Raw genomic sequence first — 24,450 nt, 5'->3', positions numbered from 1 at the left:
GCAAGACGGTCGACAATGGCCAATTAGGGCAGGGTAGGGCAGAGCAGAGGCAGAGCAAAGCAGAGCAGAGCAAAGCAGAGCAGGCACGTCTTTTGGGCAACTGTTACGCTTTCACGTTGGCCACCAGCGGCAGCTGTGCCTCGGAAGCACCTTTTCCCCCGCGATGGCGCACTTTCGTCTCGTACGTGAAAAGACGTCGAACTCTATACAATATTTTGGATCGGGTTGGGTTAGGTCGGGGCAAGGACCACGCTTTGCCAGCTGTCGTATCTTCCTTTATCCAGTCACTTTGCTCGACATAGACGCTTCATCTTGTGTTTACTCGCCGCCAATTTCCGAGCAATAAGTGTTTATTTAACCTTCCAGCCGTCATTTCTTTACATGATCAATCGTGTCGCATATATAATGATTTTGTGGTTGCATCTTATTGTTAAATAATATGATTTTCGATTTACAGATGCCATTGTCAATCTTTTTTTTTTATAATATTCCACTCTTCCTGAAAATATTTTCGTGTCGGCAACGCAGCACTTTAACAAGTGTTCTTTGAATCTGCAAATATTTTCCATTACGATTCAAGGCTTCTAATCTTGACACAATGCACTCGATATATCTCTCGAGAATTCTTGAGGTAAAGCTTCAAGAGAATCTCATTCGCGCTCGCGCGTGATAATGATTTAAACCGTGTCCGGCCGAGATAGCACGCATGTCATCGTACGTTCCGTGCTTGGCACGCAATACCGATGTCGATAAAACGTGCCCTTCCCGTGAGCACGACGAGGGACACCAAGTGTTTTCGTTCCTGTCTCCGACTTCTGCGACATGCCAATGATATTGTCTTTTCCGCCGTGTTGCGCAAACATACACGTGAACCACGTGGGGAGACTTGAGCTACGATACTCGTTTTGCCGAGTGTAAAAATTGCGAGCTAGACTATTGACATATCGCGTGGCAGGAATTTCGCGTGTGCCAGAGTATGCGAGTCCACTATTCCTAGATTATTGTTTTCTTCTAGTCAGGTATTTTTTAACGCTTGCAATCGATATTCTCTTATTACACACGTCGAAACATTAACAATGTTGGAAGAATAAAGAGTCGAAAATGGAATTTCTATTTTGTATCCGTAGGAGATTATTCAATTATTCAATTATTGTGTGGAAGTAGTTGACTGAGGTAAAACGTAAATTCATAAGTGGACAGAGACTACGGCAATTCAATACGTCTGAAATAAATAACAAGTTGTAAATAAATTGTACATTTCTAAAATAATATCTTGAGTGCAATTTGAAGAAAGCTCAGTGTTTTAGAAAAACAAGAAGAATACAAATTTTTCTTCCTCATGTTAATTAGAATTTTCCATTTCAATTGCAATTTTCTGCCTTAAACAGAAAAGGGTTGACTGAATTAACAGCGTAAACCCGTTGATCTAGAACGTGTCCTAACATTGTACCTAAGTGTTCAGTTAGCCTGCTGTTCTCCCGACTTCCTCCCCCTCCTCCCCTCTTAAATTCATCACCTTCCACAAAGTATCGATAACAGTACCCTTCTGTTTGTAACACCGTAGAAAGCGTTTCAATGTTACGCACTTCGAGGACACAGACGGCTTTCCTTATAAATCACAGGATAGTCGGGCAAAGTTGCGGTTACAAACCGAGTACGGATAGGACGAGAGAATTTTCGCGAAGTAAAGGCTGTAAATCAGGATTAATTTAGCAGGCGTATGGTCGGCACGGTTTCTCTGATCCGCGTACCAAGCCACGAAACCGCCGCCAAAGACTTTTCATAAGCTTGGTGATGTAATTTAGCGTTTCGCAGCGTGCGTTTGCATTACAAATGTTTTCTTTGTATTATCGTACATAATTACACAAAATAATTGCAGAGATAGCTGAACGCTATTTATTTACTCTAGGAAAATAAAGACAGCAACCCATTTTGGGGCCTACAATTAGTAATCGAATTATTTGAATTGTTCGTAACATTCTACTCTGGGAAAAATTTTAACCGTTTTTTTTTGTAGTTAAGCAACTTAACATCTCGGTTAGTGCCTCTTAAGTGAAAGTTATCTTTGCGTTACTGAATATCGACAGAACTAATTGAGAGAATTGATTAGTATTACTTTAAAATCTTGGATATATAGATAGAATAGCTAATTGCGACTTTTAGTTACGCGGGGTAAAATTCGTAAAAGATTAGAGTGTGTTACGAACAATCCAAATAATTCGATTACTAATTGTGGGCCCCAAAATGGGTTGGTGTCTTTTTTTTCCCAGAGTAGAAAGGAGATTAGAGTCGGACAATTGTTGTCGGATATTTTGTTACGTGCGTTATAGAAATAACGTCTTCTTAAGACGTTAAGTCGATTTATTCTGGAAAATACAGTGCAAAAGGATCCAGCTTGAATATATATTATATCTTTCTCTTTCAAGTAATTATGCCTCATTAACAAATCCAAGCGCGAGCTTCTTGTCCGCGCGTCGACTTCTTATCAAATTCAAGGTTTCGCGCAATAATTCACTCCGAATAGTCTTGTTTCATTGTTGAATTTCTCTGCGAAAAATTGACGCGTGAACGAATATGATTGAATAACGATACACGCTCCTTATTACATGTTAGCCACGCTTATAGCGACGATGAGATTTACATATAGCACTGGAAGGAACATTAAATCGTTGGCTACTTTATACTTGACGTATAACTTAAATATGTATGAGAGATATCTCGTCCCGATAATTGGCGTTTAAGAAAATATCTCGGGGATAGCTTTCAGTCGGCAGCAATTTTGCAGTTCGCGTCCCCGACTTACTCCGCGGCGGCGGCGGGATGCAAATTTCTTTCCCGCTCGGCGCGCAATACAAAGTAACGGGAGAAAGAAAGAGCGTGCGCGCAAGGCCGGTTCGCGGTAATACTAATTTCACTGAATCAGCACTCGAGATAAACTACTCGCGCGAGCAATGATTTATGGCTGCTCCTAAACAAATTATGTAGATCGCGGTATTTGATTAGTGGCCAGCGCAGAGAGCGATTCCATATAGGCTGCGCGTACGTGGCGCTGATAAGGCAACGCCTTCGCTCCTTTAACATCTGAAATTTATTTCAACCTGCTCGGCTCTTGTTTCGCGAGATCCCTTCGCGGTCTTCTTCTCTCCAACTCGCCCGGTGTTCTTATACAATGATATCATGATCGATGTTATCTTGCACGTAGTTTCATATTCTTATAGTATAACTTGCAACGTGGAGTATTTGAGAATGGCCAATTATTGCCAATTATCCTACGATATTTTCTCATTTCCACCGGTAAATATGAGAATTACTTAATATTCCTTTTATGTTCAATATGCACAGTCATTTCTCAGAATATTTTTCTCGGAAATAATTGCTGTGTTTATTAAAGCAAATTTTAATATTCTTAAAGGCACTTTCTGATGTTAGAATTTAATTGCGAAAGTCCCATGCGTTTCCAAATTTACTATATTTCTGGACGAAGATAAGACCCTCCCTATTATAATGTACTCTGCGAAAATATCGGAAAAATCGCTTCATTTTAATGAACATAGTTGTTCATCGCACGATAGTGGCTTAAGAGGTGAGTAGTAAAGGGAATGTCGTGTCTTTATCGTGGCTGGTGTACCACCATTGACCCCGCCGCTTTAATAAAGCAGCGGGTTTTCGACTCGATCTGTCTGGACACGCCCAGTGATCCTTTCACGCTCCTTTTCCATCTCCCCGTCGCTCCCCGCCAGCCTATCTCCCTCTTTCTCTTTCTCCTTTTCATTCTCCCTCGATCTCCGGTCGGCGCGCGCGAAATAAATTTCGATCATACTTCTACTTCGTCCAGGAGAAGATACCGCCGCCGCGCAGCCGCCGGGGATCTTCAGAACGCACGAAGTTCCGAGGTAATTAAACAGGTATAGTTTAGCTCGTCTTTGCGAGAAAAAAAAAAGAGATAACACACTTCGCCTTAAACTCGTCGGCCGAGAAGTTTCGGGCCACGGGTGGCTCGTATATCCCTCGCATCATTAAAATATACTATAAAAAAATAACTGGTAACAAATTAATATTACACTGAGTGCGAGTAATTATTGGATAAACATACGTACAATTCTTATTGTCTGAATTAACAGCATTTGAGTAATTAATTTGGTTTAATTTTTGAAAAATACATTAAGTTTGTTATGTACGAAGAATCTTAAGTAACACACGGAGTACTTAAGCAGCGCGTATTTTGTCCTGACATTCTTATCTTCCCTTTACGCCATCCGTCTACGAAACTCTCCTCAGGAAATTTCGTGCAAGTTCTCCAATCTTTTCGATATCTCCGAAACTTTTGCTATTCTTATAAGCAATACCCAAATGCGTTCCTCCGCGCTTTTTCGCGGTACAAGTCGCCATCGAATATTTCACCGTTCTGCCAGCGATGCATTCGGCTACGAGCCGTTGCGGTAAATGAAAAAAGAGGGACCTGGCTTGCTCTAAAGGAGTAGAATAGAAGGTCCGAATCCTTCGAGGAAAGCGAGGACGAAATATTCTGAGCGCGCTCCGCGCCGAGACAGGGACCTGCAATCACTGTTTGAATCTTTGCCAAGTGTCGCCGCCACTCTAACTCAACCCCTTGATGGCTCCTCACGGTCCGACCATCCTGATAGCTTCTTCCTTCGTCGAGACTTTGGACTGTCCTTAATAATCGCACGCCTTAATGAATCGTACGTCATTACGACAAGTTAGTTAAACATTTACAAGTGCGCTCGTGCTGTACTCGAATCGAGCAGTATTCTACGTCGATTATAATCGCTCAAACATCGAGTTGACACATCGCGAACGTTTGCCTGATTTTAATTATTTGAAAGCTGAAAGAAATAACAAAAACTATGCAATACGTTTTATTGATGTGTATTTTTCTTGGCGAATAGAAAGATGAACAGTATACATTTTCACGTAAGATCGAAATGACGATGGCTTGTTCTCTTTTCTTTAACGCAAGAGAATAGAAGTATACGTCAGTTTATATCAATTTGATTTATTGATATGCGAATGATCTTTCCTGCTGCGATGAATCGATTTAGAAATATAAGGAAGATTACGTGGGGAAGACTATTTCAAGAAAATTGTTTTACCCTTCTTTCCTTGTGCAACCTCCACTTTCCATTAAATAATGGACAAGAGATCTAGACTCATACGGCGTAATAATAATACGCAATATTATGAAATCGCGAAATTATTGGGAATAATACATATTACCGTAGTACGTCGATATCTGTTTCATCGACAACGTTAGTTGCAATAGCCTTGCAATGTGAATTTCATCTGTCTTACCATCACAATAGCACCTTGCGTTACATTATCTCAGCGATATATCGAACGCTTGCTAAAAGCTTCGTTCTTCTAAACTTTTAGAGATTGCACGGATAAAGAATTCGCGCAGACGTAAAATACGAGAGGAGAGCGTGTACTATTAGTTATAGCATCACATGCCGGAGAATTATGCACGACATTTGTCGCACTTCATGAAAAATTGCCGCATACGTTATCGTCGATGTAAGTTATCGGCGCGATCGTAACAAGGCACCGGGAAAATGTAACATTAAGAAAGGTGGGTGGCACAACGAGCGACACGTGCGTACACGTATGACGCACAACGAACAGACTACTTAAAGCGCCTGTTCCGCAAGAAACACACACCGTGGGGCCTCCCGGTGCTGCACCGTTACGTAACGTCCCGGTAGGGCGTGTTCTCACTGATAAATTCCATAACGATCCGAGTATGCGATAATTACGATTCGTGATCGAAAGATCAACTGCGGGGAGCGACTCGTCGATCAAGCTCAGGCTGTCGAAAAAAGAAAATGGAATCCGGCAGAAAAAGTTGCGTTACCGAGTCGCATTAATTTAAGAAAAACAGCTGGACCGATAATTTCGTATCGGCTTTTTAACGAAATCCCCGCGCGATATCCGTATGCACCAATAGTCTCGAGCGTAACAAAAAATATGCGATATTGCATCTTGTAATTAAATTTCTGAATACAGCTTGCAATATCGTAAATACTTTAAAGAAAGAGCGAAATTGATTGAATTTTATGCTTTATTATTACGAATTTACTTTCTGTAAAGTTGGACAGCTTGGAGAATTGCGAACACATCCTTTATATCTTGTTACTCATCATGCAACTTTTGTATTGATTTGTAATATGATTTATATTGATATGTGTTACGTTTATTTGACACGCATTGTGTTACAACATATTTATTATAAATTGTATAAACTCAGTCTAGGTTGGAAGGAATTTCATAAAGAAATTAAAGGCAATAATATCCGATTGCACATTAAAACATTTGTTCTTTCGATCTGTTTATGGTAATTTCACATATCCGAACAGTTAAATTGTTGAAAAGAATCAAGTTTTGATTTTGCAAATATTTGCCCGTCTTTAAATTGGATTTCCCCAGTACCACTAAATCGAAAGAAAGTTAATTTTCTCATGACCTATTTTAACATCAAGAAACTGTCGCATATTATGTTTCGATTGCGGTTAAAAATTATGAAATGTGGTACAGCATATCCAATATAAATGCCATATGTCGGTCAATTTCTTGCGGGGAACCTGAATAATTTGACGTATATGTCAACGATGTAGTTAAATATTCTTTCTCATTGACGTTTATATAATAAAAAATATACGTATCGAAAGACCATTAAAAAATTTAGATATGATGCATATAGCGCGCTTAAATATTCAAGACTTTATCTAAACTTACATAGACCTTTTGATCACTGACTAGGCATAATTATCGACTACATAAATTCTAAGTATTTAAAAATAAGCCCTCCAAGCGGCGACCGGTTTCCATCATAAATCTAAGATTCCATATACGCTTGCTCACATTACGAGTTGCGTCAGCTCATTATTAAATGAAATCAAAGTTTTCGGTAGCCGTTTAACGTGAGTAAGCACGCGTAACAGCCGTGCACTCCGCGGCTGACCCACAAAGCCGGACTTTCAAGTATCTCCAGTGAAATAATTCCAATAATTCCAGCTGGGCGACATTCGTTCTATTTCTGGTCCATTTAAATCCACTGTGACAATTTAATCACGCTTATGTCGCTGTTCTATCAATTATGTAATTACGTCGTGCAAATGGCATACGTTATTCTAGCCGCGAGCAAAGTATTTTGAAGGAGAAACGTGATTAAAGTGGCAGCCTTCGATATTTCGATTATTAATTCGTTTTAAATTATCAAACGCTATTGCTTGAATATTCACGACGTGGCTTGTAGACATTTTGTCGATCATCACAAATCTTTCTTATTCACTCTGGAAATATTCCAGACGGTAATTTTTTAATAAGATTCATTCAAGGTATTTAACCGAATACATGGGCGAATGTATAAAAGTATGGCGGTATGAGAGAATGTTAGTTTATAAAAAAACATACATAATCCCTGTATTAGAAGCAAAATCTAACTATGTAACAGTATTACATAGTTATATTTCACTTCGAAGATATTCCCGGCGAAATATACGGTTTTCGTGTCTTTCTGCCAGCCTCTTTATGTAGTGGTAATCGCTGTCCACATACCATTCGGTTTATACCATGCGATTTATAAAGCAGCCAAATAAATTTGCTTGTTAGATAGACTTGGCAAATAATGTGACTAAAGGAAATTTATCCGTTTGTTTTACATATTCCGTTTAATCTCGCGGTCAGATGAAAAATTGTCTGTCTGTTTAATTCATTCGACGCGTAACTTTTTATCCGTCTTCATCTCTTACGAATTAGTGTAAACGTTTCTTTTCGAACAGGAAAAGCGAGAGAACTCGCCGTTGTAAAGTTGCCACTTTATTTTTAAAAGTCTAAAGTTTTATTATAAATAATAGTCCCATTTATATCCGCAATAATTCCATAGTTACTGTCGTTCCTGATAGACTTCAGAAATTAGTTGCGTTAATTTGGATAGGAAAAAAATGACATTTGAAAATGAGATGCTAATTTCTCGTGGCACCTCATACTTTCAGATGTCATGTTTTCTATTTAAATCAACGGAATTGTTTCTAAACGCTAGAGACTGTAAAACTATTGCAAGTGCAAATGGAACAGTTGGTAAAACTTTCGATTTTCCAAAATAAGGTGTCAACTTCACGGTGGCAGAGAATTCAAATCTTACTTCACGACTTCATAGAAAGTATTTAAATACCCCATGATGTTCGTTTTTCAAAAAGAGCCCAATATTTTATGAATAATATAAATATATACCCTTCAAATATCGTACGATACAAGTTTGAGTGAATTAATTGTAATAAAGTTACACTGAGAAAATTTTCCATCGGATAAACCAGTGAAATAGCGTCATGATTAATTTTTCCGATTACGTTTTCCGATCAAATTACGGATACATCCATAGACGTAGGAATACCTGGACGAAGCATTGTGCCGCGGGGGTGGTCCACAAACGGTGAGGGGAATGAAATGTCTATTGTAAAAGTTCTCAGCGTTTCCAAGAATTTCTCGAAAAATTCTAAGAATTTTTCAGCATTTCAAAGAATTTTTACGTAAACATTCGCAAATACATATCGAATAATCATAACTTAAATATTTATCGAAAATTAATACCTGAAATCGGAAAATAGAAATTACTGCAATGGTCTTATTGTTAGTTCACGTCGTATAATGCCTCACGATGTGACAATAGACACTAAATATCCGGCACCAAGATGGCCGCGACGATAGATTCCCCTCGCCCTTCAGAGACAACTCCCCGCGTTTATAAGGGTACCTTATTATGCTCCGTCCAGATATTTTCTACGTTCATGGAAACATCCGATGAAATTTATCCGATAAAATGCAGTTACCGATGAAATTTTATCGAAAAACCGATCGTATTTTTTATCGGATATATCCGTTTGTTATTATATGTAATTGGATTGTCCGATTATATTTAATCAGACATTTTTCTCAGTGTATATAAGATTACACTGGCATTATTATTGAATTAAAAACGAGTCGCGTAATTTTCGTGTCTCACTCAATCCGGAAAGGATGAACGACGAATCGAACGATGGGTTGCTTGCAGTCATTCATGAAATTCTGTCGATCGCACGCTCTCCGTCGTCGTCTTCTTACATCGTCCCCTGTTGCATTGTGTACCCTATCTTTATTACGTTTACCTTTACCCTTAACCGTAATGGGATAACGAGTTTATTGCCGAACGGCGAATCGATTCGATCGCCGCACACCGCGATAATCCACGTTGCCGGCGCGGTATACACCTTATTAGACGTATTTTATCATCTTGCGCGCGCTGACTTTCACGTTTCATGCAGAAAAACAATTATTTCGCTATCGCGCGGCCGCGACTATTTCCTGCGCTCCGTATCTCGGCCTCGCCGTCAAGTTTTACGTTGTTCATTTCATGCCCGATAAGTGCTCCCTCGATTCCCTTCCCACTTTTCCCACATCGTCTCTTCGCGCCGCGGTGCAGGAAGAAGAACGCTAAACACCTGTGTTCACACCAACGGTGCCTCCTAAGTGGATGTATCGACCTACCTCGAGAAAAGAACGAGAGACCGCGGTCTCTGCAAGTCCCCCGAGCACTAACTCGAGCGTTTATTAGCGCCGGAACCTAAATATGAACAGGTGGCCTTATACCTTGTTTGACTACGAATTGCCGGTTGTCGGATGTTAATAATTGGAAGTAGCTCGCGCTCAGGGCGCGCGCGCGCGCGCGTGCGTGTGTGCACCAATTAGAGAATTTCATGGCGCTTTTAATCGCGTTTCGCGTATCATTTTTAGACATAGCGAAGCAGATTCCCTGAAAAATTGATTGATCACGGATCGATTATCAATAAGAATCTATCATTTAAAGAAAAAGAATAGATGTCAGAATAGACTTTTGCGAGAAATAGATAAATTTCGTTCGGTCGAGCAGCGCAATCGTAAGCCGTCTCATCTCGCGGCTCTGATTAATTCCACCAATCCTCTCCAAACTCTCCGTTTTCTCGCGCGGACGGGGCGCCCGCGGTTCTCCGGATTCCCGAATAATCGTGCGATGAGAATAATCCTGGTTGCCGGCGCGGGAACGACGGAAGCACCGTTAAACGACGGCACTATTATTGGAGCGCGGGTGGAATTACGTTACGCTTGTCTTTTATTAGCCGACGGCCGTAGCCTCGCCTTTGCCGCTTCTCGCGCGCTTCTTCCTACTTCAGTCTCGCGAAGCGAGACTCCCGCGGGATGACTAAAGTCTGCCCGGCTCTCTTTGGCATCGCTCCAGAACTGCTCTGCGCCGAGAGATAGATTTTACCCATGACTCTCCCTTTCTATCTTTCTCTGTCTCTTTCTCTCTATCTCGCTCTATTCTTCTATTTCTATCCTTCTATCCTTCTCTCTCTTCTCCCCCCCTCTCTCTTTGTGTCTTTCTCTCTTTCTTTGTGTCTCTCTCTGTCTGTCTGTCTTTCTCTTGGCACAACCTTGGCCAAGCAGGTACGGCTGTCATTGCCACTTGGAGTGGACTATCTCAACGAAGATCTTTTTTCGACCGAATACTCCATCAGAGACGAAATGTCTGAGTCTGTCCGCTTCTGAACTTTTCCGTAGAGCATAAAACAGCATGCTTTTAATTAATGCAATCTTTTGAGAAAGATATATTCGGCTTATATAATTTGACTTTCTCGTATTTGCGAAAAATTAGCGTAAAGCACGTACATGTCTAATTATGTGTCTATATTTAAAAAAAAATTATAAGTCGAAAACTTTCGGAATAGTTAATTGGTGCATTCGCTGCAACGGAGATTTCGATCGTGTTTCAGCGTAGATCATACGAGATTTTCATCGCCGCCAGGATAATATCAGCATCATGTAATTATCGATAACTGGAACGTTGGTTGCAATAAAGTGCAAAGTGCTTGAGAACCGTGCTTTTTCGTAATGTTACAAATGTCGCTGCAAATCATAGATCGAAGGAAAGATGCAATTTTATTGTGTATCATTATAATTTTCATGGGCAACTTTCCAAAGCATTGATCTGCCAGATCCTTTAATCACAATTTACAGATATCACAAATATTCAACCTGTTTTTGCCAACATGGATAGGTGCACTGAGAAAATTTTTCATCGGATAACCAATTAAATGGTGTTTCCGTTGGTTAATTTTTCCGATTAAATTATGGATACTTCCGATGAAATTTATCTGCTGAAATGCAGTTACCGATGAAATTTGATTGAAAAACCGATCACATTTTTTATCAGATGTACAATTTAATCGGACATATCCGTTTGTTATTATGTAACTGGATTGCCCAATTATATTTTTCTCAGTGTGATCATAAGTACCTATCACGAAGAAAAGGAACAAGAAGAGAGTCGAAATTTTGTAACAAATTTATAACAAACATTTTGGCAGCACCAATAAAACGTAAAATTAACTTTCTAAGGAAACACTTTATACAATAATTATTTCCTAGAAACTTGTATTTAGTTGCACGTTACAATGAAAATAAAGTAAAGAGGTAAATTCAAGATTACCTGGACTACAAAAATTCTTGAGTGAGAAATTGCGGTAAAAAAGCCTGGCAATGCAGTTGCAATACCTTTGTGTCATTGAACGGAGTATAAAAGATTGAATTTCTTTCCCTTTATTATTGAATCATTGAGATTTCAAGGATCGTGACAAGTGCAGCAAATCCACGGTTTGCTATAGTCGATGTCAAGCCTTTCCAACGATATATCCTCTCCCCCTTTTTCGATGCCTCCGCCAAATGTTCAGACCTTCGATCCTTTAATTATCGAAGCGCAAAGAGAAATCGCAAATAGTAGTACATTACTATCTACCATGCGTGTATATGGGCCCTCGTGTATACACCTTATGGTCGGCATGGCGCGCGGCAGGATTTATGGCAACGGCTCGACTCGCCCGCGAACGAAAATGCGAGTGGAAAGTGGTCTTTTGCCGCGCGGAACGACTCGTAAAATTCTAATCTCGCATTATCTCTCGGCGGCGTACGTTCTCCTTGCATATTTCGCGTTAACCGCATTATACCTTGCGCGGCGGCGAGCACGATGGTGGCGGGTCGAGAAATCTAACGTAGGGGAAAGTACGACATAACGAATCGCAGCGGCCTCGCGCCCACTGGTCGGCTCCGCTGGGTATCGGCTAGGATTTACGCTGACCTCATTCCACCGTCCTAAATACGTTGTACAAAGTAACACTCGCGAGGCATTAGACCGCTCTAGACACGCTAGACGCGGTTCGGGAATCCGAGCGACGAGCGCGAGCGAGTGGAATGGAGCCAGGCCGGTCGAGAGTATCGTCGTCGATAATATACGAATAAAATGGCGAACAGATAATCGACCAAGCCGCACGCGTACCATGACACGCGGATATTGTTTCGGATGCGAGCGATTCCCTAGTAGCATAGTGCATTGACCAAACATTGGTTAAACATTGGCTCAATATTTCGTTGTATTGGGCCAATGTTTGCCCAATGCACTGTGCTACTAGGGTCGACTCGACAAACAGCGTTTGGAATTGCACTCAGAAAAACCGATTTATTTAGGGTTAAACAAATGAGATACGTTAAAATCCTGTTTCTTTAAACCTACTAAATTTTTATTTACTTCTACTAAAACATTTGCCCAGATTTCAAGAAATAGGTATGAATTCTCTTAGAGATTCCTCTCGATCGAATCAAATTTTAGTTAGGGTAAAGAAATCATTTTGAAATTAAATAAAAGTCTAGTAAGGTCAAAATTCAAAGAACATTTATTTGATTTCAAAGAAGCTTTTTTCTGGTTGTGAATTTGGTTTCGTTCTTTCGTTCGGATAAACGTCATAGATAAACGGTGATGGAATCGCGATCTTCTCTCCTCTATTTTTAGATCGCCGCTCTTGTGATCATTTTGTAGGAAGGAGCCCTTTAAATGACGCGAGAGATGCACCGATACGGGAGTTAATTTTATTAAGTTCTTTCCGATCGACGGGTTTCTACTTGAAGTAACAAAGTAACCATCGAGATGTGGAATCGCGTGTCGTGGGAGTGACGCGCCACGGTGTCTTTAAAATTGACTTGTCCCGGGAGAAAGTCGCCTTTTCCATTCGCCGCTCGCCGTCTTTTCCAATTCCCGTCGATTACGCGCCGCTGAGAATTGCACAATCGGTATCGGACGATTTGCGGCCTTCCCTCCCTCCCTCCCCGGAGAAAAGAGGGAGACGTAAGAAACGGCGAATCGAAGCCGCGATGCGGATCGGAATCGGAACGGGATCGTTCAGTAGATACCCGCCTTTTTTTTTTACTCCCCGGGTTCTTCCCGCCAATATCTTTTAGCCAGACGATCATCTCTCGGTGTCTCGATGTCGAGATACTGCATCTCGGCGGATTAGGTATGCAGGTTCAACAGGTTTTAACCCGAAATTAAATGCGCGCTCTCTTTGTTAATATCTCGACGTGTGCCAATTAGAGCTCGGCGTTTAAGAAACGTGCTTAACACTTCTTCTCGAAGCGCTGCAAGCGAGATATTTTGTTTTAACGTCTGCTTTGACGTACAATTTTCTCGGAGAGAAACGCCCGGACCGCGCGATACGTCGGGCGAATCTTGACGATAAAGTCACGAGTGTGTCGCGATACCGGTATCTGCGCGCGATGTTTCGTAATGGATTCGGCTTAATTAAAATGGAGATTACTAAATGAACATCTCGTTAAATGACTATTTTTACCCGTGCGGCTTCGCGTTCAACAGATTAGGCCCGAATTCGCCTCGATAATACGGCTGATGAACCAAACTCGAGTTTCTGCGTTCCACCTCGGCGTCGTGCTCGGAATTTCGTATTTCGCGAGGATATCTTTGAGAGTCATCGAGGCGTTCCGCACGATCGACAGGACGATTTCTGGGATCTGCCCCGTAGCTGCTTTTCGCTTCAGCGACCCCCGAGAGTATAGCTATATGCCGAATAATTGAATTGAGAATTGCAACGTCAGACGCGAGAGGTTCAGCGTAATCCGCTATTATATAATTAAAGTGGAATTGCTTAGGACGATATCGAGCACGACTGATTTTCAAAGAAGGGACAATGAGTTTTTAATTAATTTTAGCAGAGGAAAGTCCTCTATTATGAGATAGCAGGTTTTCAACACCCGAATTCAATCACAAATCTTTTTTTCGCAACGACTACACGATCTGACAATGAATTTTCCACCAAACAGATTTCGCTCCAAGGGCAACAAATTCATGGTGGAATCAACTGATGATGCCTATTAATTTAACAGAAACCCCGATGTCCCATTTTAGGATCCTGTCTCATAATAGGGGACTTTCCTCTATCTCCTCTTGTACGTGAAGCTTGCCACACGCTTTAATGTTGAAATCTGATTTCTCAATAGAAATTTTCATTTATGGACGCCAGTGTTCCAATCGCGAATGCTTCAGAACAATGCCTCAATTAAAACCGGAGATATTATTTTCATGACTCAGAAAGCATGTATGAATATTAACAAAAAAACGTATCCGCCTCAAGCTTGTTAATCATTTTATATTATGGCAATTTTATACAATGTTCATAGTATTTCGATTAAAGCGGTATATCGTTTTCACTGAGCGTGAAAAAGTATCAACGATTATTCAATGGTTTCAAGATAGCAGAGTGTGTGCGGTATGGCATTATCGTTTCATTATGTAACGAAAGAGCATTCCGAGCCACTATCTCGTTAATTATCGTAAAATACATCCGTTGCATGTCAGAGAATATTTACGACTTTTTCGAACTTTGACGATACAAAAAGGCCGTCGCAAAGTTGATTGGCGCGAAAGAATCGCCCGCATTCGCGCTTTTTGAAGAAGCTACGCCATTATACGCGAAACGGCCCGTGATTGATAAGTGGGTGGGCGGACTTTGATCCAATAATCACGACGGCTCGATGAAAGCGCCGGATTAATTATCGCCGGGACACTGCGCCGGATGTTTAGACGCTTAGGGCTTTGATTGCGAACCAACTCGCTCGTTCTCGTATAAATTCCAAGAATAGGCTTAGCGCACGCTTCGAATTCGCGCACCCGGAGCAAGCTGCGGCTCGCACGGTCCACATTTGAGACTCGTAATTAGCGAAACGATATATTTATCGTCGTTATTATATCGCGTGCACCCAGAAAAAAAGTTTCTTTGAAATCAAACAAATTTCCTTTGAATTTTGACCTCGCTAAACTTTCATTTAATTTCAGAGAAATTATTTTTTTACCTTAACCAAAATTGTATTTTATTTATACGACTGAAATCTCTAATTGTAAGAGAATTCATATATATATTTCTTCAAATCTAGCAAATGTTTTAGTAGAGGTAAATAAAAATTTAGTAGATTCAAAGAAACATGACTTCAACACGTATCTGACTTATTTAACTTAAAGAAATATTCTTTCTGAGTGTGCAATTTCTTCTTCGAATTGCAATTTTATTTTTTACGAGAGAGACATATATTATTCTTGATTCCATAAGCGTTTTAAACATTCCGAAAAAAAAATTCCGATCCCGAACGATCTCCATTTTCTCAACGATGGCGGATTCCCGCGCGCGATCGGATTTCGCCTATCAGACTATCGGGAACGCGTGGCACGACGTGACGCGACATTGCACTTGCATAACTTCGATCGTTTGTTCCGTGTTTCCACGCCACGTCTCGCGGGAAGACGACGCGATTCGAAAACAGCCGCAATTCACGCGTGGCTCCTTAACGCGCGTGTCGCTTCGACTCCTTTCATTGAAATTCTTCAGCGGATCCGCGTACTAATGCTGGGCATGTACACGGTATGCAAACAGTGAGATGGAAGCGGCGGAGTGGCTGGAAAACTTTAAATTGTCTTGCGTGAGGGAACTCCGCGAGAGGATTTTTAACGTTGTCAGGACAGCTCTTTACATAAACGTATAATTCCTTATATACGAGTATAACTGTGTATTTTGCGGAATTTCCCTAAAGAACTCAACGACTGTTCATTGGGAAATTACTTCTCTGATAGAAGATACTCAAAGTATGATTCACAAAGTGGAAATTACACAGAATCGAGGGGAGTTTTTAAAAGTTTATGAAAAAACTTTTATCGTCAAGGATTGTTTTTCAAGCACAAATATTTTTAATGCTTGTTTAATTGAAATTATCTTTTCACAGACCAGTGAGCTACTGTTTTGTAAAATCGCATTCGGTGTGCTTGAATACGAATTGATTGAACTATCGGATACAAATTTTTTTTTATATTAAAACTAAAAAGTAATAATTTTTTAAGTAATTTGTGCAGCTTTAAAATATCATTTTTAACCTTATCACAAAATCATGAATATTCATATTTTACTTATCTGATCCTAAGTGTGTCTCACTTAGAGCTGCGGTAATCTGAGATAAAGCGAGTTACAAAAAATGATCTATGAACAGCTAGGATCATAGGCCGCATATCTTTGTCCTATAACCTAGGCCAATAAATCGTCCGATTGCCAGAGACGTTCGGTCGTTTACCTCCGCGGCGCCGTTTCCTTCGGAGAGAACGATGCCGCCGTGCGTCTAATTTTCATCCTTTTTTTCCCCCGTTTGTCTCCGCCTCTCGTCGGACTCCTAGAAGGAGGCGCTGACGACCGTCACGGAAATAGAAAGCCACGCTCAGACCCGATGTCGTCGACAAGTTCGCCCGCGTTGAAGCCAGCCTGTAGGCTGGCTCTCCCGGGATCCGTTTACTCGGCGACGACGGCGACGACCCAGTCACGGAATTAGGCGACCCTCGTTGTCGATCGAGGAAGCCGGGGACGATCGTTAATTCTGGAGATAGAGCTCCAGGCTCGTAGAGACTTTTGTTTCCATCGCCGGCCGGCTCGCGTCAATTTGCGTGTATTTATACACGCGCGGCGGCACTCGTCAGATATTCGTCATGTCCTACCTCACGCACGCATCCATTCAATCTTCCTCGCTCCTCTCGCAGATAGGATGCAGCTTGAGCGAGGAATCATACCCTGAGAAAAATTTCCATCGGATAAACCAATCGAGTAGTGTTTCCGATGGTTCATTTTACCGATTACGTTTTCCGATTAAATTATGGATATATCCGACGAAGTTTATCCAATGAAATGCGGTTACCGGTGAAATTTGATCGAAAAACCGATCATATTTTTCATCGGATATAATGCAATTTAATTGGATATATCCGTTTGTTATTATGTAATTGGATTATCCGATTATATTCAATCAGACATTTTTCTCAGTGTACGTATTTGTTTGCGCAAATATAATACAACAAAGCGTCGATCTAACGGCCAAATAACATTATACAAGAAGAAATTTCGATAATGATTGTAAAATTTAATTTTAGAATTTTATAAAATTTATATGTATTCGTGTACGCGTTTCGGCAACACAGTGCCTTCTTTAGCATATAAAACTACATTAAGAAAGTCAAAACTAGAGACACAGTTTTTACAAATTCTATAGACGATGTATTACGTTGCAAAATACAAGTTACATCATTTCGAATTTTGATATATGTGTCGTTAACTTAAAAATTATTTCGCGACATATTCCAAACAGCCATTAAATCACGTCAGGAATTCAGACACATCGAGAGAAATTCGAAGCTCAGATGGTCGCAATGTTCACACTGAGAAAAATGTCCGATTAAATATATAATCGGATAATCCAATTACATGATAACAAACGAATATATCCGATTAAATTGTATATCCGATGAAAAATTTGATCGGTTTTTCAATCAAATTTCACCGGTAATTGTATTTCATCGGATAAATTTTATCGGATATATCCATAATTTAATCGGAAAACGTAATCGGAAAAATTAACCATCGGACATACTATTTAATTGGTTTATCCGATGGAAATTTTTCTCAGTGCAGAGTCACTTATTAAGTGTAATATCCTCGGTTGTTTGTTCTCGACTCATAATACATATTTCTGATGCGGCAATTCGCCTGAGCGATAAACGTAAATCAAGATGCAAGTCATAATTAGTTTATGTCGCACTTACGGTACCTCGGCGCTTATCGAGAGGCGACATTTCCGAAGACTGTTTAATACGCACTAGACTGGTGTTCCATGCCAATTTGGATCTTATTTTAGCGTCGAGATAAGAATCACGATGTTACGGCGCGTAATACGCTGTGCAATTTACGCGAGACGACGTGCGCTAATTACGAAGCACCACATTCCAGTCTCTCCGATCGTTTGACGAATGGGCCCTCTGATAATCCGACTTGCGCTTTCGCGAGGCGACTGCTCGCAATCTTTCTCTTTAAATCGTGGAATGTCTTCGCGCGGCCACTCATCGCACAACATCTTCGAGACGCGAGTTCGATCACCTTAAGCATCTGGCAGAGACGCCGAGGCGCGCTCGCTAATTACGAAAAGTTCCTCCCTTCCTCCTTCTATCTCTTTCCGGTGACGAGAATGTCGTCGAAAGCTGGTCTTAAATATCGCAAAGTTCAGTATTACCGAACGCGTAAAATAGACGGCTAGCCGTTTCTACGAGCGACAAATTTACGAAAATACACGAAACCATAAATAACGTGTTCTTTATATCCATATAAAATACTTGGATATAACAAACATGTCCGCAGCAATATCGTACACGCATAAATTATCATTCTCCATTCTGTAATTTCCATGTTTATGTATTCGTGTATTCATCAATGACAGTGAATATATTTTTCATCAAATTATAAATATGTTTTGTTTCGGTAAATTGTTCAATACTTGATTAACTATAAGAAATGTCGCGCATTATTAGTTTATCGTGACAAGCCATTAAATAGTTAGCCATTAAATAGATATAAATCAGTGATAAGAATATATTAGCGCATACTGATTTTTATGCTTTGATTAATTCGGCGTGACACAAAAATTTGATTGTTTTACAAAAAATTAAAAAGTCGGAAAAATATAACACTGCTCAGATTTAAGTACGAATTCATACACGATATCACTTAACATTATGAAAGGGAGAAGCGGGGACGCGTACAAGAGATCCGCGAAAGTTGCGGATTGGTGAAGGTCTTTCTCGAATCTGTTGCAGATCTCTGGAGATTTTCCACCAACATGGAAAAACGCATACCGAGCTTCTGAAAGTCCAACGCAGCGCCGGTGGCTGCGGATTAGGGGGGCCTCTGAGATACCCGAACTCCGTTATCTTGTGGCTGCGCTGCAATAAGGTATGCACGACGTGCGTGGCCGCGTTCTTTCGATAGATTAAACTTCAATACGCCAGCGATCGATATCACCCTACTACTGTCGTAGACAGACAGTATGATGTATCACCAAAATAATGACAGAAGTGTGCCTCCTGTTTGAGCTTATCATCCCGTTTCCCAGACCATTACTTCTTGCAATTTGTCTCTGTCAGTATATTTTATTGCTTATCGATTCGCCCTCCCTTTGAGTAATCTCGCATGTAGACAAAATAGTCGTAGTAAGTATTAAAAAGCGAGGGATCAACGTGTCCTGATTCTCGTGTATAATTTCATTTTAAAGTGACATAAAAATTTAGACACCGTTTTCTTCATTGATACATGAAAATAGGTTAAATGAAATTTACGTTCGATTCTTCCGTAAACGTTTTTTGTCGAACGTCGTCCGACATCTGCAGTCGTTTTCCATTTAATTGTTGCCTGAGGCGACTTTTAGTATATCATTCGTAAAACGTCTTATCCTTTTTTACGAGGATCTCTTACGCAAAAATATTATCGCTGATTTTTATTAGGAACCGTAAAACCTATTTTTATTAGTATACCGTATCACCGGCCTTCGGATTAATATTACCTTCGTACTTGAGAATCCACTACTTACCGAAAATGTGCAATGTTTGTGCTAGAATTTCAGATTTGTCCACGTGACGAGAAGTAATGTAACGAATAAATAAACTTCGGTTCTCAATCGCTGATTTAAGTAAAAGCAGAAAAAAAGACGTTCGCGCAATTACTGCTGACCATAAAATGCTATCGCGTCGTGCGTAGTTAAAGTTTATTGTGCTCGGTACACCACGCGGGGCTTTATCGACATCCTAAAAGCATCGCGCTAATCGACGGCGCCCATATTCAGCGCGTCGTGATAAATGTTCTTATATTCTTATTTTACGGGTGCGATAGAAAAATTTCGAAGGACAGGAATTATCGCCGTTTACGCGACGGGAAACGCGCGGGAGCGTCAGCGCGTTAATTTGTCGGGCGGATTTAACGCGGCTCATTTCATCCGCTTCGTCGCCGCAGCCTGCTCGCAAGCTGTTTCGGGTTACGTCAGGACGAGATGATATCGCCCGTCCGTTTTCGGCTCTGGATCTCGACTGAGGAATATAACTGTATCGCGCTCGCGGCACAGCGCCGCGCCGCTCGTTTTCCTTGATAAACGATAAAGTTTATCGCCTTCGAACGCTGCCCGGTCTGGTTTATCGTCGCCTCCGTTAGGTCGGGATAATCGATGGTGCCGCTTTCAGCGCCGCGCAGATACTCCGTTCCGCCTACTCTCCCGAAAGAAATCGCTATCCCAGGCTTCTCATGACAGCGATCACAGAAACTATCACTCGGCTAAGCTAATCCGAGCTCCGAGGAGGAAGGGACGTTCAGTCAAAAGCAAAATAAGAGTCCCGGTCAATAACGAGAATTATTTATAATATGACTGTGGCAAGTGTATTAAGAAAAAGTCAGAAGGCAAAAATTGCATGTAGAAAGTAGATAGATTATACGCGAACGTTCTTATTAATTATAATTTCGTGCAATACATCCTTCTACCGCGCTGTATCTACTTGTTCTGACTGCATCGCGCGAATTACAGTCTTGTCAAAGTGTCACCGTTTCGCAACGTGATGTTAAATCATGCGTGCTTCGAATGAACAACGTTTCGAGAAAATCCAGGCTAATTGCGGGACGATGGTGTTGATTGCACGGCGTGCAAATTTATTGGATCTAATATGTAATCAGCGGCGAAGTCGGATAAAAACGGATAGAAACTTCGATTCTAGGCTACGGGGTGTTACTTCATCGGAAACATTTACCGAAGTACGGCTTTAGAAGCGGCAGAGCGGAAGTGTCGAGCAGCCACTGTCACGAGGACTGTCATTTCTCCAATAGCACTTTCCGCATTATTAATTTATCCGCGGTTCTGCTACGCCGACTCGCACGTAAATAGGAAAGCAAATTAGAAATTACTTTCCAACGATAAATACCTCAGAATTGACTGCCGCTACGCGAGAGAGCTTATTTCGACAGTTGCCTTGATAGAAATTCACACTCCATAGAAGCACAATATAAATACATGTACATACGACGTGTATCGAGAGTTTTATCAATTAGCACCTTCTGCGATTCATCAAATATCTCAAGAATATTCTCTCGACTTACGTAAGAAGAAAATTTTGACGTAATTGCACATTTATTCTCTCGCAGTCAAATTCGATTAATTTTTTTTTTTTACGTAATCTAAAAGGCACGAGAAATTCTCGGGTGCATGCGACGTCGTTCCGCAGTTAAACTACCGAATTTACGGAGATTTACGTGACACGTTCGGGCTTTAATTAATCTACGAATCGATTAACCTTCGTTCTGACGTTCGAGGCTCGACGTCGTAAAAGTAAAAGCACAGCGAAGCCGGTGTATGCTAATATTCAGCGCGATATCAAAAATCGTGAGGCCGTCTGACACAAATACCGCGTCCGCTCGAAACCGCCGTATCCTAAATACCGCGAAACGATCGGTACCCAGCGCGATTTCGAAATCGGAAGTCGATCCCTCGGCAACCTTGCCTATGCCGGTGCCCGTAACGGCCATTTGAGAATTTCTTTAGCCTTACGTTACCGCAGATCTGTGGTCTAAGACTTTCCCCGAGAGCGGCGACGTTAAGTAACGGCGTGTTCTCGAGTAAGGTCCCGTTCACACCATATTTCTCAATCAGGTGGACTGTGCCGCGTATTGTAACGTACCCGGGAATGAATGGAGTTATACTATATTTCGCGGTATATCTATTCTGGTCAGCTAATCTCTTGCGATGGTTGCATCAGCGATTTCAGCTTTTACCGCTTATGAATGATAATAACAATACCTAGGTATATATTTACATTTAATAAAATACTCAATTAAAAATCGCCCAGCAACTTTCTCATTTTTTACTTTGCCCTTAATTTTCAAATTTAAAGTTCTTGAAAAAAGTCCAAGTCTCTGAAATCTTTTCGTGTGGAGGGGAGTCCCCTATTATGAGATAGGCTCCTAATATGAGATAGCGGGGTTTCCGCTAAATTAATTATATTTTGCCTCCACCATGGATTTATTGCCCTTGAAGTTTCGTGGAAAATTCGTGGTTAGATCGTGCGCGTAATTGTTGCAAAAAAGATTTGTGAAATTGAATGTTGAAAACCCTCTATCTTATGTTAGGAGCCTATCTCATAATTGGGGACTTTCCTTTATATAATTCACGGAAAACTACTTTTCTAAATTTAAATTTAACTAAACTAATGAATGTAAGTTCAAAAGATCTATGTTGGGCCAAACATATGATATGTTATACACATGTGTTTATTAATTAATATAATGAAATCTCGCGTAGATAATTTCTGTTAATTGGAGGCGACTAATGCACAAGTGAAATCTAAAGAATCGTGTATTATTATTGTACGATTAAAATTGTTGCTGATGACGTGCCGACATACTTTCCACGAATCCATTCAAAGGAAAAAAAGAGATAGAGATGATAGTGTAAATACGGCTTAATGTAGCTCGTACGTCATCGTTTTGTGCATGGATCACTGGCTGCGTTTCGCGAGCAGCCGCACTGGAATGCCAGATTTTTCTGCCGTATTGCAAATACCTCCCTCCTCGCCTACCTTTCCATCGATCCTTTGCAACCATTTGCACACACGTGAGCGTACGTACGAACGCATACAGTTATCGCGCGGACGAACTTCCGCCCCTTTTCCATTGGGCGCTGGAGAGTGAGAGGCGATACGATTTGCTTTTCCCGTTATCGGCTACAACCGCCACCTTTGATAGAGTGGATCGATTAAGTTCTCTCGCGTGATCGAGGATCTCGGTGCCTGGGCTAGTTACAAAGTTGCGAAACAATGAGCGATTCCGGACGGTAATCGCAGAGATCCTGAGATATGCATGTAAATTGAACGTAAAGAGATATGAATAGGGGCGAGTGAAAAATGAGACGAGGTGTACAAATAAGGGCAGCAAGAGGTATCGGTAAAATCACATTTGTGTTAAATCCGGAGAAACGATATTGTTTCTTGGCAGGCTCGCTTGCGTCGAATTTGTCGGTGATGCGACTAAAACCGCGCGCTGTCGCCGGCAGTGTCGGGGAGGAGCATCCCGCAAACCATTCATGAATTCCTTATCATTTTCGCGCCACATATCTACGACGTATAAATAACCCTGGGTGTGCCAAAATTATCTGCGCCTTGAATCACCGGTCGTAATGTAGGAACCGCGACGGTTGCCGTGTCACCCCGGTCATTATGTCTCGATTTGCGGTCGTCTCCGGTTTTATTAATAAATGTCTCGTGCTTCACGTGCCCCATTTTACTTCCGCGATAAATCCCGCGTCCGCTCGGACGAGCGATCCCGATAGATAAACGTTTTGCGAATGAGACGAAATGGGTCGAGTTCAAAGAAAAATACGAGCAATTCCACTCACACGACGTACGTCGTCGAGAGTCGTGCGCAATTTACGAACGAAGAAATTGTCACGTGCCGTCTCTCCCGTTGCGTTTGTACATAGATTGTCGATCAATAAAAGTCCACATCCATCAATCGCGGCAGTAATGTAACGTCGGCAATATGTGTCCATCTGCGTGCGTTAATCGCGACAAAAAATTGTTTGGTTAAATTCTAAATTAAAAAACCAAGTAAAATACTAAATGCAAATGAAATTAATAAAATTATATTAGCTTTACTATTGCAAATCAGTGACTATTCACTGTTTTCAGTGATAATCCACTGATTAATTTTTAAAGAATGCACCAGTTAATACTCTAATATTTCTAATTTTCTGAGTTGATGTCTTATATTTACACATCTTTCAATTTTTGCTATTATATTGTCTTATATTAAACCAGATCCAGATCAAGATAATAAACACTCTGGGGAAAAAAGACAGCAACCTATTTTGGGGCCCCACAATTAGTAATCGAATTATTTGGATTGTTCGTAACACTCTACTCTGGGAAAAATTTTGACCGTTTTTTTGTAGTTAAGCAACTTAACATTTCGGTTAGTGCCTCTTAAGTGAAAATTATCTTTGCGTTACTGAATATCGAACAGAACTAATTGAGAGAATTGATTAGGGTAATTATGCATAAAAGGGGCCTCCTCTCCGATTTGCTTTATTTTTAAATATGTTGTTGGGGATGTCTTCCCGAGTCATTTCATATATACAGGGTGGGCCATTTTAATTTATACAGTCGATTTTTTAAAAAACTAAAAGAGATATGAAAAAATG

General features: G+C 40.8%; 1 protein-coding gene across 2 annotated transcripts in view; it reads left to right on the top strand.

Moving 5' to 3' along the window:
• LOC105565635 (tRNA dimethylallyltransferase, mitochondrial) overlaps positions 1-24,450 on the top strand; it is an 84,255-nt gene that overhangs the window by 24,553 nt on the left and 35,252 nt on the right. For both annotated transcript variants that reach the window (XM_012018997.1, XM_012018996.1), the window contains exon 4: positions 19,040-19,175. In XM_012018997.1, coding sequence (XP_011874387.1) covers positions 19,040-19,175 — 136 coding nt within the window. The remainder of the gene's footprint in view (positions 1-19,039; positions 19,176-24,450) is intronic.

Source organism: Vollenhovia emeryi, unplaced genomic scaffold (genome assembly GCF_000949405.1).
Source record: "Vollenhovia emeryi isolate VEMERY1.0 unplaced genomic scaffold, V.emery_V1.0 DF939150.1, whole genome shotgun sequence".
NCBI classification, from domain to species: domain Eukaryota; kingdom Metazoa; phylum Arthropoda; class Insecta; order Hymenoptera; family Formicidae; genus Vollenhovia; species Vollenhovia emeryi.
Note: the sequence above shows the minus strand (reverse complement) of the source record. Positions and strands in the feature narration are given on the sequence as shown.